General features: G+C 39.1%; 1 protein-coding gene across 1 annotated transcript; it reads left to right on the forward strand.

Annotated features, from left to right (window-relative positions):
• The first annotated feature begins 5,279 nt into the window (after window positions 1-5,279).
• Window positions 5,280-21,798, forward strand: LOC145418573 (J domain-containing protein-like). Its single transcript, XM_080286941.1, has 4 exons — window positions 5,280-5,374; window positions 14,767-14,868; window positions 16,827-16,943; window positions 21,534-21,798. The coding sequence occupies exons 1-4, from the start codon at window positions 5,297-5,299 to the stop codon at window positions 21,744-21,746; spliced, it is 510 nt and encodes a 169-aa protein (XP_080143067.1). The 5' UTR covers window positions 5,280-5,296; the 3' UTR covers window positions 21,747-21,798.
• The last annotated feature ends 4,864 nt before the right edge of the window (window positions 21,799-26,662 follow it).

Raw genomic sequence — 26,662 nt, forward strand, 5'->3', positions numbered from 1 at the left:
AAGAGGACACTGCAAAAAACTGCATAAGAAGAGAGGTGATAAAGACGTAAGGAAATTCAGTTTCCCAAACAGAGCAATTGATCAATGGAATGCACTACCGAATGAAATAGTGTGTGCCAAAACAATTCACAAATTTAAGGATATGTACGATAAATATGGTCTAAGACACGGGACAATACGAGCTTGACTCATTCCTGTAAAGATACAATTAGGTAAGAACAATTAGGTAAGAACACACACACACACGCACACACACAAGTGGCATTAGCTGAAATATAATGTTATAATTGTTTCCACCATGAGAGAGTTAAAAGTATCAGTATTAACACTCCCTGGCGCCTTATACTCACTCCCACATTAATACAATAGCGTCTAACATTGGCTAAAACACAATACTAGACTTGTCCAGATGATGAGAGGGTTAATAGCACCAATAGGCTATAAACACATTAACTCTCACATGCAAAACATATATGGCGTTATCTGGATTAAAAGAGTACCGCCGTTCCTGTCACAATATCATTAAAATACAGTTAATAAAACGCATAAATTCTACCCGCGTGTTATTATCAAGATGGTTTCATTCGCTCCCATCCAAACTGGCCGAGTTCCTGGAAGCTAATCGGTTATATGATCAGTTCAAATAGTCTGTAAAGGCCAAGGTTGAAATGCCTTTTTATTGTTATTCTTACATTTATTAACCCCTTTCAGTCCGTGTAGATCTTATTAGCTTAGTTTTGTTGCTACCAGACAATTTTATTCTACTTAGGGAAGGCCTCGTACTTAAGGGAAGGATTATGGCTATGTAACCCCTCCATACCGAAGTGTGTCGTAAATTGAATATAAACGCCAAACGAGGGGGCAGAACATTAACCCTTCAGTCCCGTGGCTTATTGTCATAGTTTATGCTGTCTTCCACCAGAAGAGTGGTGGTAGGTGGGGGTGCCCATCATCCTCTCACTTGATGTAGTGCTGCCTACCGCTTTCTTCACCTTTATCATTCTTTTTTCTGTCCGCCCTCTGCTGTTCCTACACTCTCATTCTTTCTGCCACCTTTTATTACTCGTCCTTCCACTGAAGATGGCCCTACCTTGAGTGAAAAGACTGAAACTCAGGAAATACTGCACAACGCTGTTTATATACATACATACATATATATATATATATATATATATATATATATATATATATATATATATATATATATATATATATATATATATATAACTGAACAGAGGAAGGAAAAACAAATGAATAAAATAAATAATCCATACACCAGATTATTGGTGTCCTCTTTTCATAAAATATTTGTAACAGTTAGACTTGAACAGCTGTAGGTTGAAGTTTGGAGGGAAACAACTCTTGGGAAGCGAGTTCCAGAGAAATGCAGTTCGGGGAATGAAAGAATTCTGATAGGCAGAAGTTCTGCAATATGGCTGAGTGACATTCCAGTCATGAGCGCTACCAGATGTCCGTGTAGCAGGAGGGAAGGCATGGAGAGGTGGCACCATGGACGCAACGGGGTGATGTGGAGCCTGCTAAGGTGTCTCTGTTAACTGGGTGGAGAGACGCATATGTGCCTTCCATCCGAGAACCAAAATTCCACACTCTTCTCCGTGCCTCGCTGTCGTGAGGGCGCTGTCTGCCACTAGGAATCGTCGGTTCACTGCTCGCGACGGCCCTGCAGGGACGATTGCTAATCTGCGATGGATGGGTCTGCTAGGTCAGAAAGATCTGGGCTGTTCAACAACAACAAAAACAACAACAACAGCAAAAACAATAACAATAACAAAAACAACAGCAAACAGCAACAACAATCCGACGATTTTTGTCTGAAGGATCTCTGCGATAAGGATGGGGATAACTAGAGCTATTTTTAATCTCTATAATTCAAAAAATTCTGTCCCTATACTCAGTTTTTTTTATCGAGGCGAAGATGCGTGGTCATGATTAGCTGAATGCAACGTTACTTCATAATCTCTTTACTCGCTAGCATTACTAATTGACAACATACATCTGAGGGGGAAATTAGGGTTAGTAAATGTTATTTGGACATGTTGCATTCAGCCAATCATCACCAACTTGTCAATTGCATCTTCGCCTCATTAAAAAAAAAGTGAGTATAGTTTTGACATAAATCGTCTGAAGGCAACAAGAATAAACTTTAAAATGTATCAGTTCAAGGCACACGGGAAAAATAACATATCTAATGGTCCTTTCGCGACAGATTTAACCCCCTTCCCTAGACAGAGAGAGAGAGAGAGAGAGTAAAGTCGATATGCCAAAGGTAGGAAAAGTCAAGGGCCAGTGATAAATATTTGACACTCTCAAGGACATCAACACTGAAAAAAGGCCAATTCATCCTCCTCTTCATCATCACATATCATCATTATCATCATCATTCACATCATCATCATCACATATCACCATCATTACCATCATAATCATCTTCATTACATATCATCATCATTTCCCACTTACATGAGTAGAAGGGGATCCAAAAACAGAAAGAGGAAAGCACAAATGTAAGAGAATTATCGAGAATTATCAAGATCATCATTCATGGCAGTTCATGGAGAGAGAGAGAGAGAGAGAGAGAGAGGGGGGGGGTGAAATCCTTGCCCCCATCAGCTACAATAACATTCTTCTTCCTCTTCCTCGTGTTCCTCATCATCATCATCATCTTTTATCATCATCATCGTCTTCTTCTTCTTCCTTCTCCTCCTCCTCCTCCTCATCATCATCATCATCATCATCTTTTATCATCATCATCGTCTTCTTCTTCTTCTTCCTTCTCCTCCTCCTCCTTATCATCATCATCATCATCATCATCATAATCATCATCATCGTCTTCTTCTTCTTCTTCCTTCTCCTCCTCCTCCTTATCATCATCATCATCATCATCATCATCATCATCATCATCTTCTTCTTCTTCTTCTAATCCTGCTATCTCCAGACGTTTCTGTTAACTTTGGAACTGTGTGATGGTAGACTTTGGCACCTTCACCATTAACCCAATTTAAAGTCTGATTTTCCTCAAGTAAAAAAAAAAAAATGAAAATAACAACGATATACTTAAGACATCCCCGTACTGAAACATTGTACTGTATATGGCTGGCTAGGATGGAAGAAGCTAAGTAGTAGTAGTAGTAGTTGCAATCCTACCTCATATGCACGTGAACCTAGCGGACTGCAGGACAAAGCTACCCTTATACTGCAGTCCATCCTCCTTTTGGGGATTAGGGAGAGGAAAGTGGTATGTTTATATAACCGGGCAGCTACACCATCCAGTCATATCGGTGCCACCACGTGAAGGCGTCCCTCTCCAGCGCTGTAGTAGGAAGAAGGTATTAGAGAAGAGTGCGTAGTGGAGGGTCTGAAAAGGTCAATGTCCTGCAATAGAAATGACGCAGGTTGATGATGAAGATTTGTATGGTTAAGAGTAGATTTAAACCACAGGATAGCCAGGCAAGTAACAAACTATTATACGCAACAGAGAGAGAGAGAGAGAGAGAGAGAGAGAGAGAAGGGAAAGAAAAGAAACCAAATTAAGTGGCTTTGGGTTGTTTTCGTAGCCAGAATGCTTGACGATACAGTTGCCTGCAGAGGTTCCGTTCCAGTACCGTGCCCACGCTGGGTCCTTACTTTAGATTAGTTTTGGTAGTAAAGAGTAACAGTTGGTTAAAAGTAGCTGTTTACCTGACCAAGCATATTACAGTGACTAAATGTAATTTTACTCCAAAACTTACACGAGTAAGATTATCGAAGGTCAAGAAAAGAAAGGGAACTTTTGCATGGACTGTGCAAGCTTACAGAGTAACAGTAAGCTTAATTTTCATGTACAGTAACCACAAAAAAATATATTTCTTTTTTTCGTCTTCACATTTTCATACAATGACATATTAAAAATATTCTCCAGCAGGCTGTGGTGCCCATCGTCTACTCACTTGATGTAGTGCTACCGCCAGGCGACTCTAATTTTGCTGACAGGCTGAAAGATTTCCTGTAACGCTGACAGCAGTTAAACTATACTGGGCGGTAGGCCTAACCATATAATCAAAAATATATGTCTGCTAATATGGTCAAGTGGCTCCCTGTAACGCAGAAAACATTTTAGCCTATTACGTCAGAAACCATTTAATCAACAAAATATTTGATGGCCTAGTCTAGTGGGTCTGCAGGAAGAAAAAAAACTGATACATTCTACATTCCTGTTCTAGTTCTTCCTGGAAACCAGTGGCGTAGCCAGGTCCCGACATATGGTGGTGGGGGGGGGGAACCAAGGTAGGGCTAAACCTTCCTCTTGAGGGGAGGGGTTTTGCTAACAATATAGGCCAACCCACATTGAATAAACCGAAGCTTTAATTGAGAGAACCAATGGGGGGGGGGCATGGGTCTGACCAGGGGAAGGCCCGCCCCAGGTCCCCCAGTAGCTACACCACTGCTGGAAATCAACTGAGCTACAGCGAAGAACTGATCACAAGTTTGTGGCTCTGGGCAACGATTTCTACAGTACACCCTAGGGCCGGGCCTTAGGGTGTACTGCTGAAGTATTTGCCTAGGGCCTAGGCAAATACTTCAGCATTATAGTGTGATGATTTTTGAATGTGCAGTAGACAGTGTTTGTTAAGGCGTGACAGAGTTTGTAATTATGAGGATGTGAGTCACATTAATAATACAATTTTTCCCACTCAGTGCTTTGATAACTTTAAAAATGGCGTGACTTACACTGAACCGACCAAAAATAAGTAAGTTAACCTTTAAAATTCTGATATGTAAAATCTACTGACCAATTACGAGTTAAAATAGCCTATAGCAGCTAAGATAAAACCGTGAAAGGTAAATAATACAGCTTATAAGTATTCGAAAATCCAAAGAGTGAGCTAATGCGCCTGAAAGGCAGTGCACCTTTATTTTGCGTTACAATGTGAGGAAATCTGTCACGTATGAGTATCATAAAGTAAAGGTCCTATTTTACTGTTAAATAACAAAGGGAAATATGGAATAGAAAATAGTATTCAAGTTTATAATACGCACTAGATTTCACAACATTCCTTCAAATTCACTCTCTTGAGAACGCGATCAGAATGTAAACAAGAGAAGCTTCCCGAGGCAGGTGATTGGCGAATGTCCGCGAATATAATACCAGGCTCCACCAATCAACGCCGCTGTCTGCATTTACGTCATAAGCTAGCTTCTTACGTCATAAGTCTGAGGTTCCTGCTCCGGGTGCAACAGTTCCTCCTTTCAAGCGCACAGGGCGTGTATAATCCCAAAGATCATCTGGAATTTCAACATGGACGAGTTCGTGAGCAGCGACGACAAGAAAGCCAATAATTTCTACACCATTTTGGGATGCGACCCGAGTTCTTCCGTGAGTAATATGGAGGAAAATATGGTTTTTGAGCAAGAAACAAACTTAAAGGGACCTGTTGCGCCAGATATTCTTCATCGATTTTCCAGTATGGTACCATGCATAATGGAAACGTGAGGCTGGAGAACCTTTTTATAGCCAATCTCTGTCGTATGGTGTACATTCTATTCGATGTTCGCCTTTAATATACCAGGATAATCAAATATTCATGATCTTGCAAATGTATTTAAGTTTTCCCTTAAATCTCAGTATGGAAGAACTGATTGATCCCTTCATGAAGTAGCATTGTAGTTCTTCCCACTAGAAAATCTTATTAGGCGTATGGTATTTACAGTCAGTTGCCTTGCACAAGAGTATGGTATTGGTACAAGTAGGAGAATGTTTTTGTGTCATAAGCAGTTATGTATAATTCCAGTACAGGAGTTATAAAGAGTACCATAGGTGAAATTTGTGTGCTGAAGTATATGATATTGTCAGCCCAGCAGTAAAAATCAGTGTGCTGTATTAGGTAATATTGTACGATATTTACAAATTATACCTTATTACCAAGAATTTGAAGTACAGTACTCTCTAAGGTGCACTTATAAAGAACAACCGTATGGTTATGCTGATAGTATTGTATCCAACTGCTGGGTTTACTCACAGCAAAAGCATCAGCTGTTTACTTGCTGTGTAAAGAACTACAGTATGGTCATGCAGATATTACATTATCCAACTGCAAGGTTTTTTCATAGCTGAACAAAAGCATCAGCTGTTTACCCAGTACTGAAAAGAGCGACAGTATGGTTATGCAAATACAGTACAGTATTATCAAACTATTAGATTTACACACAGCTTAACAAAAGCATCAGCTGTTTACCTAAATAAACTTTTTGGATATAGCTATCTCTGGTAGTGAGAGGTGTACTTAAGGACCAGTAGTTATTAAATCTTTGCTGTGACATCTTTCAGATGAAGAAAACTACCAGTACCTAGTTCTGGCCTTGAATATCCTGAGTGTATCAGTAGTGGAAGGGTTAGACAGACATAAACTTGGGATGAAGTTGTAGGTTTAAAATCCATGTAACAAATGTACCTTACTGTATACCATGTTATGCTAAAGCTGATACTTAGATTTTCTGGGGGAAGGAGGGAGAGTTTGGTTATCCAGTGGTGTCAGTATAAGCAGCTATAAAGGAAAAATAGCTAAGTTATATTGATTGGGTTGTTGGAAACAGGGTCAGGATGATGTGTTAAATACATACAATACAGAAAGCAGTGATAAGAAATAGAGAAGTGAGCATGGAAGTAAAAAAAAAGTTGCTGCATGATAGTATTGTGATAGGCTATGGTACTAACTCTAATGTATGGAAGCAAATCTAGGACCTTGTTGGAAGGATACAAGTCAAGAGTTAGAGCACTGGAAATGAGTTATTTGAGAGGAGCATGTGGAGTTACATGGAGAGACAGACTGATGAATGAAGAGGTGAAGGAGCATTGTGGTGTGGATGTGGATGTGATAGAAAGCATTAGGAGCAATACACTGAGGTGGTTTAGCCATGTGGAGAGGATGGAGAGTGAGAGACTATGTAGGAGAGTGTACGTGAGTGAAGTGGAGAGGGGGGAAACCAAGGATGAGATGGAGGGGGGGGGAGACTGAGGATGAGATAGAGAGTGGGGGGGAGACTGAGGATGAGATGGAGGATGGAGAGGGAGACTGAGGATGAGAAGAAGGGATAGACTGAGGATGAGAGGGAGAGGTGGACCAAGGATGAGAGGAAGGGGGAGATTAAGGATGAGAGGGAGGGGGAGACTTGAGGATGAGATCGAGGGATGGAGTAGAAAGTTACATTAGAGAATGGGATGTAAGTTAGGGAGAGGACAGTGAAATGACAGGGACAGGGTGACATGGAGCCGAATGTGTGTGGTGATCCCTAATGGGATTAAGGCATCAGGCTATAGATATGTAGATAGACAACATTCAGTTCAAAGTTGTAGGGAAAGCATATGTTAAATCAGTGTATTTGTTGATCAGTTTACACATTTGTCTCTTTATGACTCCCTGCTCTCTCCAGGTAACTCTGTTCAGTTTTGGGATATAGCCATGACAAAATTATGAGTTTTTAAGCTATTCTTTCCTTACACATCGCTGTTTCCCAGTGATTCATCTTCCATTGCCTCCTCTTCCACATATATAATGTTCAGATGTCAAATATAAAGATTATTCAGATTGGATCAAAATTATATCCTCACATAAAGCAAATTTTCAGGATCTGCATCCTACCTCAACCAGTCCCTGAAGTGGGAATTAGGGTTGAGATGAGGATCATGTAGTTGAGTATGATGCATCCAAATTTTTTTTTTTTTTTCTATGTAGCTCTCTTTCCCCAACAGCATCATCAGTTATAAATATGGTTGTTACCATATTTTATACACTTTGGTCACTCATCTGCCCAATAGCAACCACCTTAGTTTGCTTCTGTTTATATTTTATAATTCATTGGATACTGGAAGCTTTTTCACTTTTTTTTTTTTTTTTTTTTTTTTTTTTTTTTAATAACAACTGAGTCACTCCATAACTAAAATGCTATGCCACAGTTGCATAAAATTCAGTTAGCTTTAGTTATGAAGTAGGAGTGAATTCATGGCTGCTAATTAAATCAGCCCTCCAGTCTGATGACACTTGGTCATCAGTCAAGTTGAAAGGGGTTAGGGATCTTTACCAGATTAGAGTAAGTGTACTGTAGCCACTCATCTTCCAGGATTCTGTCCAGGGATACATATCCCTTCAAAGCCTCATACACACCGAGATACAAAGTCGCGCAACATGGTCTCTGGACTGTCTCGTTATCTGTCTCAGAAAAATCTAAATTTGTCTTGCAACAGTCACTAGACACTGTCTCTGGGGGGTCATGTCCACACCAAGATACTTTATCCAGCAAAAGTCGCACAACAGTGTCACTAGATTGTTGCGCGACTGTGTCAGGAAAATCTAAATCTGTCGCTGGACAGTCACATGAGAGTCCAGAAACAAGATTTTGGTTGTATCTTGGCTTCCTCTAGATGTGGGAGACAAGATACAAGTTGCTCAGTGCGGAGGGATTTGGCAACAGATGACAAAGTTTTTTTTTTTTTTTTTTATTTTTTTAAGGTTCGCATTTACAAATGCTCGCCTCCCAGTATTCACATATTTTTACATTATTTATGCATAACAGTTGTACTGTACATAAATAAAATAATTATACGTATATGGTTCAATCCTAAACAATTATAGAGTATATTTATATACCGGTACTCTAATTTTGCATAAAAGCTATACATCATCGTTGAAAGATTATACTGTATGTATATGGGTCTGTCCTAATAATAATTATGGTATATTTACACGTTTTACATACATCGTTGCAAAATTATGTGTAGGCTACCGGTATGTATATGATTCAATCATGACATAATTATTAGCTTGGTGATTCCACTGTTGGTTTTGGCAATTATTCATATATATATATATATATATATATATATATATATTCTGCAACAAATGTATATCATCACATTTACATTTTGCCTGTGACTGGAATATCCTTTCTTGAGTTTAATATGACAAATGTTGGTTGTAAACTGATATTTCAAAGATGCTGGACGCTTTCTCGATTGTCTAGCAACAGTCCAGCGAGAAAGTAGCAGAGATGTCTAGCGACCATCTCGCAACAGTCTCTAGACAATCCAGAGACAAAGTTGCCTTGTCTCCAAAGTGTCTCTGGATTGTCTCGCAACAGTCAAGATACATAGTTGCTCGACTGTCTCTAGACTCTGTATCTCGTTGTGTACAAGGCTTAAGTACCACTGCATTAGTTTCATTTTATTCTGGATACCATTAGATGATTTTATTAAGTTTAGGATGATGTTTTTCATAGGGGTTTAAAAATCATCTCTAGTTATTCATCCACTACAATCAAGTCTTTAATTACTCTATTCTGACTAACGGTGACTTTATGAAGTTTGGAAATTGTCTGTAATACTGAATGGGATATTCATACCACAGTAGCATACCACATCATTGTGTCTCTTATTATCCACATTAAGCTATGACTCCATTCTGCATACCTTCTGCTGTTTCCAGAATACCAGCACAGTACATTCGTAAACAGTAAAGTACATGATGGAAGTTGTGTGCTTTTGATGGTCCTGTTTTGCTTCTAACATCTTTGGTGAATTAAAAAAAAGGTAGCTTGATAAAATTCCATTGCCATCTGTAAAACTAATTTATTCAGTTTCCTTAGTTTATAACTCCAGTTCTTTGGAAGATGTTGCTTATTTTTGAAAATATATCCCTATTTATAATGAGGTTCACCAGTACTGAATCATACTCTTGCTTACTCCATCCAGACTGTTATTCATACCCCCAGGTGGTACTTCTAAGGAACTGAGTTGCTTCATATTTTGACAGTTATCCTTTATCTACCGTAAGGTACTTGCATCATAAGAAGTAGATTACTGGTACCATACTGTACTGTATGCGTGTGTCAGTTTTTACAGAAAGTACAGATATAATTTACATTTACAACCTTAACTGCAGTTATATTTAGAATGCATTTTTTTTTTTTTTTTTTTTTTTTTTTTTTTTTTTACAGAATATATTTTAGAAGCATTGTATTGATTACTTCTAACATAATCATACCATATACTGTATTTGCTTTTGCAAGAAGTACAAATATAGCGCACATTCACAGCTACAACTGCAGCTGTACTTAGAATGCATCTATTTTTGCTGCTTAATGGCATTCATTGGTGACGCCACCACTCATTGTGAGCAATCCATCAGCCATCTCATCCCCTGCTGTCATTGTGTCAGTCATGTTGTTTTCACTGCATAGGGATCAAACCACACAACCACCCACCATAAAGCAGCCATGTCCCCTGTACCAGCATTACACAAAAGGGAATAGTGAGAGCTCTCTCTATTCCCTCGTGTAGTTGACTGTAGAGAGAGGGTACTTTATAGGGTATAAGGAGGGACTATAAGGTGTAGGGAGAGTATAGGGTACCCGGTATAGGAATCAAATCACACAACCACCCATCATAAAGCTACCCCGTCCCCTTCATCAATACTACATTGGAATAGGGGAAAATGGAACTGGGAATGGCTTCTGGATTTTATCTCCAGACATTGTTATTGAACTTGAGGAACTTTTAGCACATGAGGTTTTAGCTGTAGCCTTCATTATGAGAGACCTTTCTAAGTTGAATAAAATTATGATACAATACGGCACCAAGAATAAACCATTAGATGTCATACAGTAATATTTGCAAAGGTTTAAAGTGTTGTATTCTAAATCTTCTTGAAGCCCTGGGAGTGCTTTATAGAGATAAGGCAAGTGCATTTTGTCTGTAATATTACCATAATATAAAAAATATTTATGTTAGAAAACCACACATAATCATTTTCATCAACATGAGAGCCTGATCTTTTTCTTAGCAAAGGATGGAATGAAGTAGGGTTCAGAAAGCAAGGAAGGAGAAAAAACATAAAAGAGGAAGATATGATTAACAACATACCGAGTGAAATGGCACACTTCATAATGCACAAAAGGCTTTATTAGCTGTAGAGAGAGAAATTGTTTAGCTAAGGAAATGTCTAACCACCCTCCAAGAGGGATGTGGGAAGCATTAGCGTGTATGTCTGTATTTGCAGCAACCAAAATGAACCTAAGGACTGTAAAACCTTTCCATTAGGCCAAGTTTCTGAATGTCTAGTTTTATGTAACCCAAGGAATGTGTGTGGTGACTTTTCTGAGATGTTCCCTCCACCCTCACAGTTTTTGCAGTAGTGGCAGACCATGATGATTGCCACGTACAGCAGGTCCTCGTAATAAGACACCTTGTTTGGTGTTCTTTTTTGGCATTACATTCACAGGAAATTACAGCAGAGAAAATTGATTTGTGTAAGTTCTGTTGCTACCTATAAAGCTTATTTGCCAGATCCTTTAGGTGATGTTTCCATTTGTTAGGAAACTGATGATATTTTAGATCACATCTTGGACATATAGGGACTGCTTGTTCTGCCATAATAAAGGATAAGGCATATTATTTAAAACTAAGCTTAACTGCCATAATGAAGGGCAAGGCTTATTCCTGTATTTAAAACTAAGCCGTGCATATAACATCATTACCCTGTCCCAGATTATTACAGTACATTCACATAGTATAGAGAGATAACAAATACAGTGCTACTTTCTTTGCAGAAATAAAAGTCAAAAGAGAGTTGTTGTGGTGGTGGTGGTGCCAGCTTATCAGTACACTCGACACTCCATTTCCCACACCCCAATTTCCCGGATTTCAGATTTCACTGACATGGGCTGAGGCCAGGCAATATTATCAAATGCATGACATAAGTCTGGGATTCTCACAAAAGTCTGGCCATTATTCCTTCATATAAAACTATAAGCAGTCTGCTGCACAACACAGTATAATTTTAGCAAGATTTAGACTCGATAAAGGCCATTTGTAACACACACAAAAAGATATTTTCATACTTGAAAACCATCATGGCCACCATCCTGCTTCACCCCACCGGTTCCTTCCAACTCGTGACATTACAGTATTTATATTTATATTTATGCTATTTCAGTATGTAGGTGGTGGCGACCATCATCCATCACCTGATTTAGTGCTGCCTACTTCTTCTTTAGCCTTTATCATTCTTTTTCTGTACCTGCCCTCCTCTCTTCCTATTTCTCCTATCTTTCCTGTCACTTCTTATTGCATTTCTTTCATTTACAGGTGGCTTTACATTGCATGACAAGCCAAATGGTTTCCTGTAAGCCAAGAAACCATTTACAATGCTGGGTGATAACCATATAACCAAATCCTTCGTGTTAACAAGTGGGTAGGTGGAGGGTTAGTGCCCCTCCCTGTAAAACAAATAACTCAAAGTCAATGGCCACCCCTTACGGGATTATGGCATCTGGCAATAGATAGATAGGTATTTCAGTATGTACTGCATTTATATTTATGTTATTGTGTCATTGTTATTATTTCATGTACTGTGTGTGTTAGTTATGTTGGTATAGGTAGCCTACATTCCAGAATGCTCTAGAATATCGGAATGATTGCCGGACAATATTGGGGAATTTGGGCAAAGTCTGGTAAAAGTACAGGGAATGGTATGTGGGGCTGAACTTTTGTGATTCCCAGACTTCTGGGGTTCCCGGACTGGTCTTCTCCCCCTTTAAGTCCAGGAAATGGAGGGTCGAGTGTACATGAACCCGCAGTCCATCATCCTACTTTACGGGGATAGAGAGGGAGGTCAAGGGTGTTTGCATGACCAAGCAGCAGATTTGCCAGTTATATCATTGCCACCATGTGGGTGTATCTCTCTTCAGCACCAGATGAGAATGAAAATCCCAAATACAACCTTCCATCCATACTGTGCCATAGGAGAGAGCAGCATGATCAACACCCTGATCCACGTTTTTACTTAGATATAGGAGAGGGAGATCCAGAACTTTGCTCTGTTCTGTTTTCAACAACAAAATGTAGGAGCAAAAGGAACCCAGACTTGGGATGAGGTCGTGGAAAATGACCTCAGGTTTCAGCGTTTAAACAGAGATGCATAAAAGAAACTGCTGTCAGGTGAAGAAAGCTGACATAACCAAGCATATACAAAGTTTTTAGGGAAAAAAAATTGTGTCATACAGCAGTATTACTGATTTTGCTGCATAAGCAATATGTAATAGGTTAGATAGATGGCTATTATTGAGTTTGGTAGGTGTTACCATGAGTGATATGTGGCCACAAACCTAGTAACTAGCCACAGTCATCACTCCTAGACAGGGACATACATGGCTTACAAGTAAATAAAGTCAGAGTCCAGGCTTACTCTCACATTGTTATAAGTATTATTACATATCATAAATTTCTTTTTCCCATCTGTTTCCAGCTACTGTTGGGAAGCAGTTAGCTGTTGTTTTAGGCAATTAGTTTAACTTGTGGTTCATAGAAAACATCAGCTGCACTATGGCCAACCACTTCACCAATGTATTTTTTATCTTCATATTGCAGTCTCCAGATGATTTTTTTCATCTTATGAGTGACTTTTTGCTATTATTAATCCCCCTTCACTGCTGTGAGCTCCTCCCAGGATTGAATAAAATAGTCTAGGGGCAGAAAGAATTAATCATCCCTTGTTTTTGACTGTTTTGACTTTGCTGATTTTGGTCATTTGTGGATGAATATACAGTCACAAAGTACACTAGTTTAAAGTGGCAAAATTTGTAGTTAAATAATCTGAAAATACACTAAAGTAGGTTCTAATGTCTGGTTATGTTTTGCAACACTGCAATAGATTTTTAGGCAATCATATAGTTAAATAATGACTGTGGAGGGTAGTGGATGTTGGAGTGGCCCTGGTGAGAGAGGATAGTGTTTGGAAACTCCCTGTACTGTTGTTTTGCAGATGATACTGTGTTGTTGAGTGAAGACGAAGGGGAGCTGCAGGGCTTGGTGGATGAGTTTGAGAGAGTGTGTAAGAAACGGAATCTAAAGGTGAATGTAGGGAAGAGTAAAGTGATGGTCTTTGAGAGAGGTGAAGTTAGTGAATGTACAGCGAGGTTGGATGGTGAGGAATTGGAAAATGTGAGTACGTTTAAGTACTTGGGTAGTGTGATGAGTAAGGATGGAGGTTTGGAGGGTGAAGTGCTTGAAAGGGTACAGCAGGGAAGAAAGGTTGCTGGTTCTTTGAAAGCAGTGATAAGAAACAGGGAAGTGAGCATGGAAGTGAAAAAGTTACTACATGACAGTATTGTGATACCAACTCTAACGTACGGAAGTGAAGCTTGGACATTGTTGGAAGGACACAAGTCAAGAGTGAGAGCAGTGGAAATGAGTTATTTAAGAGGAGCCTGTGGAGTCACGTGGAGAGACAGGCTGACGAATGAGGATATAAAGGAACGTTGTTGTGTGGATGTGGATGTGATAGGAAGCGTTATGAGGAACACACTGAGGTGGTTTGGCCATGTGGAGAGGATGGAGGGTGAAAGACTGACGAAGAGAGTGTATGTGAGTGAGGTGGAGGGGGAAGAGGGAGGGGGAGGCCGAGGATGAGATGGAGGGATGGGGTGGAGAGGTATATGAGAGAGGGGGGTGTGAGTTGGGAGCAGGGCAGTGAAATGGCGGGGGACAGGGCGACTTGGAGGCGATTTTTTTGTGGCCACCTCAAACGGGATTGAGGCGTCTGGCAATAGATAGATAGATAGATAGATTGAGTCCCTTTTAGATAGGTTCTCATTAATCGTGGGTTTGTGTAATCTGACACCAATGAAAAAAAAGGGTTGACGGTAATGTTGAACAGAGATAAAGGATGAAGGGAAATCATGGCATGATCCGAACTGACTGACTGAAATTGTTATCAGGTTGAGCAGATCCAGGCAGAGTACAAGGTGCGTGCCCTCCAGCTCCACCCAGACAAGAACCCAGACAACCCTGAAGCAGAGGCAGAATTTCAGAAGCTGCAGGTGAGGCAATATGCATTATTCTGTGTGGCACAATAGGCTTTGTAACACCTCATCCTTAGCGATGTATTTTGCGTATTGCTCTGTATTGTTCTCTTTAAGCTGTTTTTACCTGTCCGCTGTCTTCACTGACTGCATTATTAACAGAAAAGTTCCTGTATATCATGTGTTTGCTTATTATTCCATATTATTCTCTTCTGTGGCATTTATATCTGCAGTATCTTCAACCTTCATTGACTGCATTAATAACACAGAAGACTATTAACATACCAGATACAGAAATATATTGTTAAAAAAGAAGTGCTGGAAAACCTCCTTAAATGACGAGAATATGGACCAGAGAAATAGGCAGGTGGGAGGAGTTTGTTTACACAGAATTGATTTTGCAAAGAGAATGGGTAAAATTGGCATAGGAGGCTTCATAGCACCAACTCTGTAATGATGTAGTTTGCATATTACACTTAGAAATTCTCTTGTATGCAACCTGTATCATTTTCATTTCAATATAGTACAGTATCATTAACTTATAAGAAGATATTGAGGTGTGATGTTAAGAATAAGTAGCAAAAGAAGAGGTGTTACCAAATTTCCAAAGCCACTTTGAGTACCTCTCTCAGGCTGCATTCACACCAGAGTTTGCTGGTGCAAACAGAGGCTTTGCATCACTGTAACCCATACAAGTGGGAACACTGGATGTGGATGTATGCAGAAGACAACTTGTGTGGATTACATTGATGCAGAACTCTTGTTTGTGCCTGCGAGAATTTGGTGTGGTTTCAACATAAGACAGGAAACATCACCAGTGAATCCTATCCACTGGTGATGAAGGGGTAGCACTTGGTCCACAAGGCTGATAGAGGTGAAACCCTAAGGAGGCAGTCAGTTCATCAACCTTGCTTCAAGCCCCACCACCACATCAAAGTGGCTCCGTAATGGTAGGGTGCCCATGAATTCATCATTGTGCTGCTGCCACATTTCCGTAGCTGTTGACAATAATCAAGTAGAGGTCATACACATGTGGCCCTTTTCCCAAAACTCAGTATCAGAATAATACAAACTGTAGCCCAGCATTCATATCACAGCACTCCCTTGTGAGTAGCACCAAATTCTAACCTTAATCTCTTGTTACAGCACATCACTCTAGAAAGAGATGGCAGTTTTTTGCCCTGTTAAAGTGAAGAGAATGTAGTGGGGGAGAATCGTTCTTGTTATTTTGCAAAAACCTGTTTGTGTTGGTAATTTTTTGGTCATGTCTAGAAATGGATACTTTTTTAACAGATTTAGTAACATGTTCACTGTGATGAATATTATGTATTTTTTTGTGTAATTTATTTACTTCCGTTGATTTCATTCATCCTGGAAAAAAATTAAAGTTTCCCCCAAGCTGATTAAAATCACTCAAAGTAGCACCCCACTCATCATGATAATTTTCATAAACAGTATATGGTTGTGGTAATAAATGTAGATACTTATGTTGCCATAATTGCAGTTGTTGTTGTTGCCTGACTTCCATGGACTTAAACCCAGTGGACTGCAGACTGAGGTTGCCCTTCTCTTGCAGTCCACTGTCTTCCTTTTGGGGGATAGTGAGTGAGTTATACTGTGTTATTGACTAACTTTTGCAATAAATTGATACTGATTTCTAAAACAGTATTAAGTGTTACAGTGAATCTCAATCTGTCTGTCTGTCTGTAGTTACACACCTTAATCCAGGGAGGGGTGGCCATGAATAAATCACCTCCATGTTGCCTTTTTCTCCGCCATCAGGCTGATCTTTCTCCATCCCACGCCACTCGTTCATATACCTTTCAACATCATCCTCGGTCCTCCCACTCCCTCCCTTCCTCCAGCTCATTCCCATACCCTTGACACTCCTCTAGTCATTCTCTTTTTCACTTCTTCTTGTGGCCAAATTATGTAAGGTATTCCTCTATGTTCATTTTCTTTGGTGGCATTAACAGTTTGCTAAGGATACCCTGTGTGATCCTGAGAAGCGAGCTGGATATGATCGTTGGCTGAACAGTGGCATTGCAGTCAGTTATGAAACATGGTGTGGTATGAAGCAGCATATGACTACGGTAAGTTGCCTTGTATGGTATTTTAGTTGGGTTGTCTGGCGGCTTGAATGGTGGGTGAATGAATGTGGCACAGGTAAATGAACAAACTTTTGGATAAACAATTTTTTTTTTTTTTTTTTTCCTGGACCCTACCTCATCCCATCCTTAGGTGAGAAATGAAGTCTGGATGATGATGAGTTTCTCAGTACTTCATAGTAGGAGATTGTAGTCTAAACAAATGGAAAGAATGGAGAATGAAAGTTGTATGAAAAGATCTGTGAGTGTTAATGTAGAGGGAATAGCATTAAGAGGTGGAGTGAAGAAACTTAGGATAAGCTCCTATGAAATGACCAAAGGGTTAGCCCAAGGGATTGAACAGAGATGCTGCCAGAGTTTGTGTTGCATAGAAAACCACCATCAGGTGAACAAGACGCCACATGCAAGCATATAAAAAGCCTCTTGACAAATAATCCAGATCAGTACAGGATAGAGGTACTGTCACCACTTGGATCCTCTGACCACAATCTCATCAAAGCCTCATTAGTTAACCCTCCTAAACCTCCCCATTCTGAACCTGTCAGGGTGACCCGATGGCACTTTGACAGGGCAGACTGGGATGGATTTAGAAATTATCTTGCTGATATTCCATGGCAGTCTTTCTTCTCTAGTGATCCCAATTCTACCCAGTCCCACATCTGCGACTTAATACTAGCTGGTATGGATTTATTCATACCAAGTCAACAATTCACTAAAAGATCAAACTCTCCAAAATGGTTTGATGGCAATTGTGCCAGAGCAACAGCCCAAAAGTCATTAGCATATAACTCTTACTTAAAATCAAAAACATCTGAATCACTCTCCCAATTTAAAATTGCTAGAAATCATGCAAAAGCTGTAATAAATCTATCTAAATCAAACTTTCTTCAAAAGCAAGCATCAAAACTACTTAACAACTCTAATGACAATGGAATATTCTGGTCAACTCTTAATTCTTTCAATAATAACTTTAACAAGTCATCTTCCATTCCCCCACTAAAATCTTCAGATGGCAATATTACAAATGACCCACGTGGGAAAGCAGATATCTTTGCTAGTACCTTTGCCAGAAACTCTACCATAGATGATACCAGCCAGAATGTCTCAGTACTGGAACTTGATTCTACCGAAATTGCCCCACTTAAAATACAGACAAGATATGTAAAATCCATCCTAGACAATTTACCTACCAACAAAGCTCCAGGCCCAGATGGAATTCCGCCAATTGTTTTGAAAAAGTGTTCCCCTGAACTTGCCTCTGTCCTAGCTAAATTATTCAGACTATGCATATGTACTTCTTTATTCCCCAATTCATGGAAAGAAGCCAATAACCACCCAGTTCCGAAGAAAGGAAGTTCGTCTGACCCCTCCAATTACAGACCAATAGCTGTCACATCTTCTCTTGGTAAGGTATTTGAAACTTTAATTAATAAGCATATTGTTAAACATCTTGAATCCAACAACTTAATTAGTGATAGACAATACGGTTTTCGCCATGAAAGATCCACCATTGACATACTCAATCTCTTAACTCATACCATCCATCAATCAATTGATCTTTTTGGAGAAACTCATGCAGTAGCTCTTGATATCTCTAAAGCTTTCGACAGAGTATGGCACCGTTCCCTGCTGTCCAAACTCCCTTGCTATGGACTAACGTCTTTTGTTCCTTTGATTTCTTCTTATCTTAGTGACAGGAAAATAAGAGTAAAAGTAGATGATGTATATTCGAATTTCCACTCAATTAACGCCGGCGTGCTGCAGGGATCACTTCTGGCGCCAACCCTATTTCTGGTTCATATTAATGATCTCTTATCTGTCACTCACAATTCCATTCACTCATATGCAGATGACTCAACACTACATAGTTCATTCACACTCAGACATCCATTTACAAAGTCTAATATTTCTACCTCTCAACTCAGTACAGCCATCTCCATAAATCAAGATCTATCTACAATCAGTGAATGGGGACAAAACAACCTTGTCTCTTTTAATGCTAGTAAAACTAAATATATACAGTTTACTAATAGACAGATATTGCCAGATTCATACATTACCTTCAGTGCTACTAATATTCCCATCTCCAAAAGTATTGAAATTCTTGGTGTCTCACTTAACAGTGCCTTGAGCTGGACCTCTCATGTCAGATCACTTGCTAAAACCGCCTCAAAGAAACTTGGATTATTGTACAGAGTCCGTAACTTCTTCGCCGATGAGCAGTTAGCTATAATTTATAAGAGTCATGTGTGCTCTCAGCTTGAATATTGCTCACCCTTGTGGAATGGTTGTGGAGAGGTTGCATTAAGACAACTAGACAAAATTCAGAATAAAGCTGTTAGAATCATTAACAACCCTGGCATTACATATAAACTACCTCCCCTGCAAGTAAGAAGGAATGTTGCCTCCCTTGCATTATTTTACAGATATTTTTTTGGCAAATGCTCAGACGAAGTTGCGTCCATGGTGCCACCTCTCTATCCCTTCCCTCGTGCTACACGGGCATCTGGTAGTGCTCATGACTGGAATGTCACTCAACCATATTGCAGAACTTCTGCCTATCAGAATTCTTTCATTCCCCGAACTGCATCTCTCTGGAACTCGCTTCCCCAGAGTTGTTTTCCTCCAAATTTCAACCCACAACTGTTCAAGTCTAATTGTTACAGATATTTTATGAACAGAGGACACCAGTAATCTGGTGTATGGATTATTTTTTTTTACCCATTTGTTTTTCCTTCCTTTGTTCTGTTATTAAAAAAAAAAAAAAAAAAAAAAATGTTAATAGACAAATCATGCATCATAGATGAAGTGGTGGATGGTGGCAACCATCATCCACTCACCCGATGTAGTGCTGCCTACTTCTTCCTTCACCTTTATCACTCTTTTTCTGTGTCTGCCCTCCTCTCTTCCTATTTCTTTCATCTTTCCTGTGACTTTTTGTTACTTTTCTTTCATATAGAAAGCCTCTCAACAAAAGTAAATAGACAAATCATACATCATATATGAAGTTTTACTAGCATCAGTGGTGGGTGGTGGCAACCATCGTCCACTAACTTGATGTAGTGCTGCCTACTTCTTCCTTCACCTTTATCACTCTTTTTCTGTGTCTGCCCTCTTCTCTTCCAATTTCTTTCATCTTTCCTGTCACTTTTTGTTACTCTTCTTTCTGTTTTGGGTGGCTTTACATTGAGTGACAAGCCTAATGGTTTCTTGTAAGTCGGAAAACCATCTACAGCGCTGGGTGGTAATCATATACCAACCCATACTCGTTCCCTGCATGTCAACAGTTGGGTTAGTGGAGGGTTAGTGTTCCCCCCCCGTAACACAAATACTGTAACTCAAAGACAAATGGCTGCCCTGTATGGGATTATGTCTTCAGGCTATTGATAGATAATTAGATGTTATTACAAGGTTTGAAATGTTCAAATGAGTTACTTCAGAGGAGCATGTGGAGTGACATGGAGGGACAGGTTGACGAATGAAGAAGTGAAGGAACGTTGTGGGGTAGATGTGGATGTGGTTGAGAAGATTAGGAGAAATACACTGAGGTGGTTTGGACATGTGGAGAGAATGGAGAATGAAAGACTGACTAAGAGGGTGTATGTAGGTGAGGTGGAGGGAGGGAGAGGGAGGGGTAGACCGAGGATGAGGTGGAGGGATGGAGTTGAGAGGTATATGAGGGAGGGGGGGGTGAGTTGGGGGGAGGGTAGTCAAATGGTGGGTGACAGAGTGACTTGGAGGCGTTTTGTCTGCGGCCACCCCTTGTGGGATTAGGGCGTCGGGCTATAGATAGATAGATAGATAGATTGAAATGTTCCTGGTAGATTTTTTTTTTCCCCTTGTAAATAACACTTTAAAGTACTGTACTATACATAAGTAGTTATATACTTTTGGGGCTGTGTAATGGCTTTTTTTTTTTTTTTTTTTTTTTTTTTTTTTTTTTCTCCATACCATTGAGAGTGATTTTAAGTACTGGGTATATTAAATTGTCATTAAAATATAATTATTTATGTGTGGTTTGATGAAAGTGTTTGTAAAAAAAAAAATCTTTATTTAGTTTATAAACACCCTTGTTCATTGAATCGAGGTTATTGTAATTGTGCTGTTTGGTATAAAAACTTTTTCATTTCTTATGATACACTGTTCACTTGTTAACTTCCACACCCTCAAAGCTTGACACTAGGAACAGAATATAGAAACTTTTTTACCTTTCTGTAAGTCCTAATTTGAATTTATATTACATAGAATTATAAGTGAACACATCATAGAATTTAACCAATAATATGCAACCCATGTCAATAAAGGAAGTTGTTCTGATTGCAGCATCACTCTGTAGCGAACCATGCTTATTTAAATGAGAACTGAGTGATGCCTTTATGTTATGGCACAGATATAACTACAGGTATGTGGCTCCACTGCCTGGCAGTACAGTTGTCCCCCAGCTCCCTCCCTATTCCCGGAAAGAAAGATGGTAGACTACAGGAGGCGGGCAACTTTAGCTTGCAGTCCACCAGGTTTTATTGCAGTGAACCTGAAGCTACAGCTCCCACTACAATCATTCCTTTTTTCCACCAGACTCTCCACTGGGCCAACCCTAATACAAAGGATAGAATGGTTGAAGCAGGTGGATCCCAGGCACCTCACCCTAAGCCTGGGGGCCGCAGGAGCTCTGAGCAGGGTCTATTGTACGGGCGTGGCCAGGACAACGTAAACATCTCCATGCCCAAAGGAGGATGGGAACGTGACTCATCTGATGTCATCAGGAAGTTTAGAAATTATGAAATTTAATGCTGCAAAAGTCTGATCTATCAGTATACAGGTATATGAGGTGTTAATTGCATCAGAGGCAAAAATGCAATATCAGAGTTTCAAGAAAAAATGTATTTAGTTTTTTGTATTGTGATTCATAGAATGCAAAAAATATGTGTTCATCATTTTCTACCTTTTTTCAATATTTGGGGTAGCACATTGTCATCATTTTCAGTTTTTCATTTGTTTTCCATGTTTTATGGGTCAGATGGGTCCACGAGGTAGCACTCCACCTTGTTCTGTTTTGTGCCAACTCTCTACTAGTCTAAAACCTCTAGCTCTAAGGTCAGCACACACCACCTCATCCCATGTCTTCCTTGATCTACCTCTGTCGATGGTCTAGTACCTCAATGCCTGTATATATCCTCACCCAACTTGTGGAGTCCATCTGCATGACATCATAGGAAAGTGCTTTCAGTGTATTTCCTCATAACTTTGATTTTGTATATTTGCCCTTGTAGTAGGTAATGCCTCATAGGATTTACACACACACTGTTGAACATTTATGCATACATTTGATGTATAGATTTTAATGTTAGCACAGTATTTCACCCCTTATGTTGTAACCTAGATTACTGGACAGTCATATATACCATGAACAATAATCCTGTTAAGTTTATTTACTTGATCATATATTCATTAGACATGAGTGCATTCCAGAGTACAGTACAGGAGGTTGTGTTTAGTGGCGTGTCAGCAGCTTTGTTCACTGTGTTTAGTGGCATGTCAGCAGATTTGTTTACATAACTTCTTGGCTGTGACATGAGTTTGGAAGGACTGATCCATAGACTGTAATAATCTTTTTTTTATATATTTCTCCATCCAAATTATGTAACACATTCTTGCCCTGTCATACCATGAGGATCCTTTTTCGTCACCCCTTTTTCACTTCCTTTCTTTCATTATTTTTTTTTTTTTCTTTTTTTTTAATTATATATTTATTTTTGCCTATCACACAAACAAGATCCATTTCTACTGACATTTTTTGTTAATAAATTTCTTGATACTTGGTACTTACTCCTACAGCCAAAGTGGGTTAAAGTTAAGGTAATTAAACTTTTTTTTTACTTGGGGGACATTGAATATGGACTGCATTTTACAATTGAGCATATATTTAACCTGGAGAGTTTAGTTTTACATTGATGGTAAAAGCAAGAGAATTAGGGTTTCATTTTTTAGTTGCTGCTCCATTACAGCAGCCATGAGTCAAATGAAATGTGAGCTCAGTCCCTTGTGGAATCAGTTTGAGATGCCTTTGACTGTGCACAGATGACTCTTTGGCTATGAAGAGTTTCTTTAAGATAAAAACAATAGTAGTTGCTCATTGTAAGCTAAAAATACAAAGATCTTTATGCATGGTCAGAACATGAATCCACACACAGTACATTGGTTTTTAACATCTTTGGTGTTTTATGTTTCGTGTGCATAGTAAAATCGTCCAGTTTAAGCCAGAATAAAATGGGAAGGAGGTTTTTAGCAGAAGGATTATAAGCTATTCCTGCTACAGTATTAGTAAATCCCACCCTTAATGATAATACTCGTACTGTGCAGCAAAGTAGGTAGTTGTATTTTTAACCATAGCATTTGTTATATATTTTACTGTATAGAATAATATTTTACATTGTATTGCGGAAGAATGGTTGGTTATTTGATGGAATGTGATGTGTGTTCCATCAAGTAACTGATGGGGAGGGTGGAAAAGAAGTGATATCTATGGGATGATCACTACATTGCACAATCCAGTTCGTGTGTGTTGTGGGGACAGCTCAGTTAGCTTTACCAGTGTCTGCCCTGCTGCATTTTCTGCTTCCTGTAACCCTTTTCATGTTTCTCTCTCTCTCTCTCTCTCTCTCTCTCTCTCTCTCTCTCTCTCTCTCTCTCATTCCATTAGTTGTATTGTACTAATGAGGCAGCCAGCATGTCAGAGCTCCCAGCACCAGTGGACTGAGGCATCTCCACAACACAGCAAATAGAAGGGTGCAATATAAGGACCACCCTGTACAGAGTTTTAAGTTTACACAGACATTATCAAAGACTTCATTGCAGTTACAAATTAAGCTTTAATTCATAGTAATTCATGGTGTTATATATCCAGTCCAGCTTCAGGCTGATACAGGAAGAACTGCATGTGTTTATTTTTTATCTCTATTTTTATTATTATTATTATTATTATTACTATACTTAGTAGGTAACTGAGATGCTCCAGTCAGCTTTAGCCAGTGCAGGTTTATATCCAAGGGGTGGTAAGGGTTTATTGCTCACGCAGTCCCACTCAGGGATGAGTGAGGCTGGTCACTCTCATCTTAAATGTCAGGACCAACTTGTCTAGCTCCGGGCTCCTATGCTTCCCATGGGGCAACACTGGATTAGATAATGAATGAATTACAATACTATTATAATTATTGCTATTAATTTTTTCATCCATCCATCTGTCATACAATCCTATGCTGTCCTGTGAGGAGCATAGGAGCCCAGGGCTGGGCAAGTTGGTCCTGACTTTTAAGATGAGAGTTGATGATGCAAATCTCTTAAACCCTTGAACTTCATGGCTTATATTCTAAGTATATTTGTGCTGCCTTCAGATGATTTGATTAATCTTTGGAGAGACCTTTTGTAATGAAGGGGTTAATGAAAACTAACCCCCATAGTGTGAAAAGTCTCTCCTGAGTGGAATAAAATTGTTTGAGGCTAATAGTTATTGAAATGAATTGCATAACAAAACACTAGCACCAGACAGTGAAGCCTGTATGGCATTTATTCCGAATTATAGTTGGGCAAAGGAAAGAACTTCAACCACAGTACTCAGAAATGAGTAGGTAAACAGAAGACAGGAAGTAATGAAAGTTTAAATATGAATAAAGAAATTGTCACTGGATTAAAGGGGTGAATATGCCAAGAATTTCAGCCATATTTACAGTGGAGAGAATGAAAATGGTTAGTTGTGATGGACATGAAAGGTGGAGATTTAGTTTGCAACAATAAAATGAATACAGGCTGTGCCTATTTGCCATTTCATTATGAAGTAGATCCTCAGTTTAACAAGCTAATTATCACACTGGTTTGTCAGTAAATGTAAGAATTACCAAATTTAATGATTTGGACAGAGACTGTTATGTGTGGAGGCATCTGAACTGAGGAACTGATTAGGGAAATGGCTAAGACTGCAAAACATAGAGAGGTGCTGACATTTGAAAATACCTACAGTTGTTAGCATGGTCAGTGGTCTCAAATGTTAAACATGGACTTTAATGCTTTAATTAGGTTAGGATGTTCCTTTTTTGTAGTCATATCAGATCCCCAGTTTTAATGCACATTACTCATTAGGTTGGGTATTTGCTACTGCCATTGACAAAGCCCGTCACTAGATATCTGCTTAGTATATCTGTATATGGGTTTGGCATATGGCACGTTTATACAATGTTAAGCAGTTGATAGGGAAAACCATTAGGTTTGTCGGTCAGTGTAGAGTCACCTTAAGTGGAAAGAAGAGAAATAAAAAGTGACAGGGAGGAATAGATGAGGGCAGACACAGAAAAGAATGCTAAAGGTGAAGGAAGAAATAGGCAGCATTATATCAGGCAACTGGACGATAGGTGCCCCTACCTACCATCTCTTAGGTAGGGCAGAATTACAGAATTAGATATTGTAAATAGTTTTGTAAGCTGAGGATTTATTGTATGCTATGCATTATTTTGACCAAACACATTTCTTAAACCATGTTATCACAAGTAACATTAATGTATACTATGTCTTTGTGTGTAGATTCTTTGGTAGATTACATTTTGGGACCAAAATTTCTTAGAAAGTTTTTCCCCCTTTTTTACGTGAATAGTAAAGAGTTCGTATAGACACTTTTATGACTTTTTTTTTTTTTTTTTTTTTTAACAGTGTTCTTTAAGTAATACATGTATAATCCTTCCTCAGTATATTAAGACAGGCACTGCAAATAGTAATGAAGCAAGTACATTGCACTGATTTTTTAAATGTACATCAGGCCTATAGAACATGACACAATGAATAATTGAAAAGTAGTGCATAAGGAGCATAGGGTGGCATAGCTTTGAAAACATGGACTGAGAATCAGTGTTATATGAAAGAGTACATTTCTGATGAAAGTGGCTTTTGTTGTTAGGTTAGGTTAGATTTGGTTTGGTTTGTGTATTATCAGTAACTAAGACTGCATAACTAAACTATATAATTACTTCAGAGAGTAGGATGAGGGTCTGTGGTTTCATGTTTGACTGGAGTTTAGACATGTTTACTTCCTTATCCAATTTTTCAACTTCAACTTCAAGGAAGGGGGAAGGGCTGTAATGTTTTGTGAGGGTTCATGTACAGTTACATGCAGTATTAGTATGCTGAAATGATTATCGTTTTTAAGATTGCTGTCGTATGGAGAATAACCATCATTGCTTGTTGTATGATAAAAATGTGTTCTATGGATATAAAGAAGTTATATTTATGGGTCCAGTTTACAGCTAAGTTAAGTTTAACTTGGTATGTTGAGAATTATCATGTCTTCCTAACAGTGGTGTACAGTACTCTTGTAGAGATTCAACAGTCACAGTGTACAGTTAGTCATTGTTTAAAGTTGCTGCTCAGAACCCATGAACAGTAGATTATGTTATGTGATGTAAATGGTACATCCCTATTGCATGAGTTCATTATATGATGGAAGGCATATTCTTCATAGCCTATGGGAGTGACGTCTGGTGGTCCAGTCATTAGTTAAAACCCTCCCCCACACCTCCCAGAGCTAACCAAATGTGCTACAGCTAAATGATGTAGTCCATACATATTTCTCTTGCAGTACATCAACATTTTTTCTGGTACACCTTGCTGAATGCAGTTTTTCATAAAAAAAGTACTTACTTCTTGTAGAGGAGTGATTGAAC

This window comes from Coenobita brevimanus, chromosome 115 (assembly GCF_032717465.1).
Source record: "Coenobita brevimanus isolate Jiangsu-jjx chromosome 115, ASM3271746v2, whole genome shotgun sequence".
Lineage (NCBI taxonomy): Eukaryota > Metazoa > Arthropoda > Malacostraca > Decapoda > Coenobitidae > Coenobita > Coenobita brevimanus.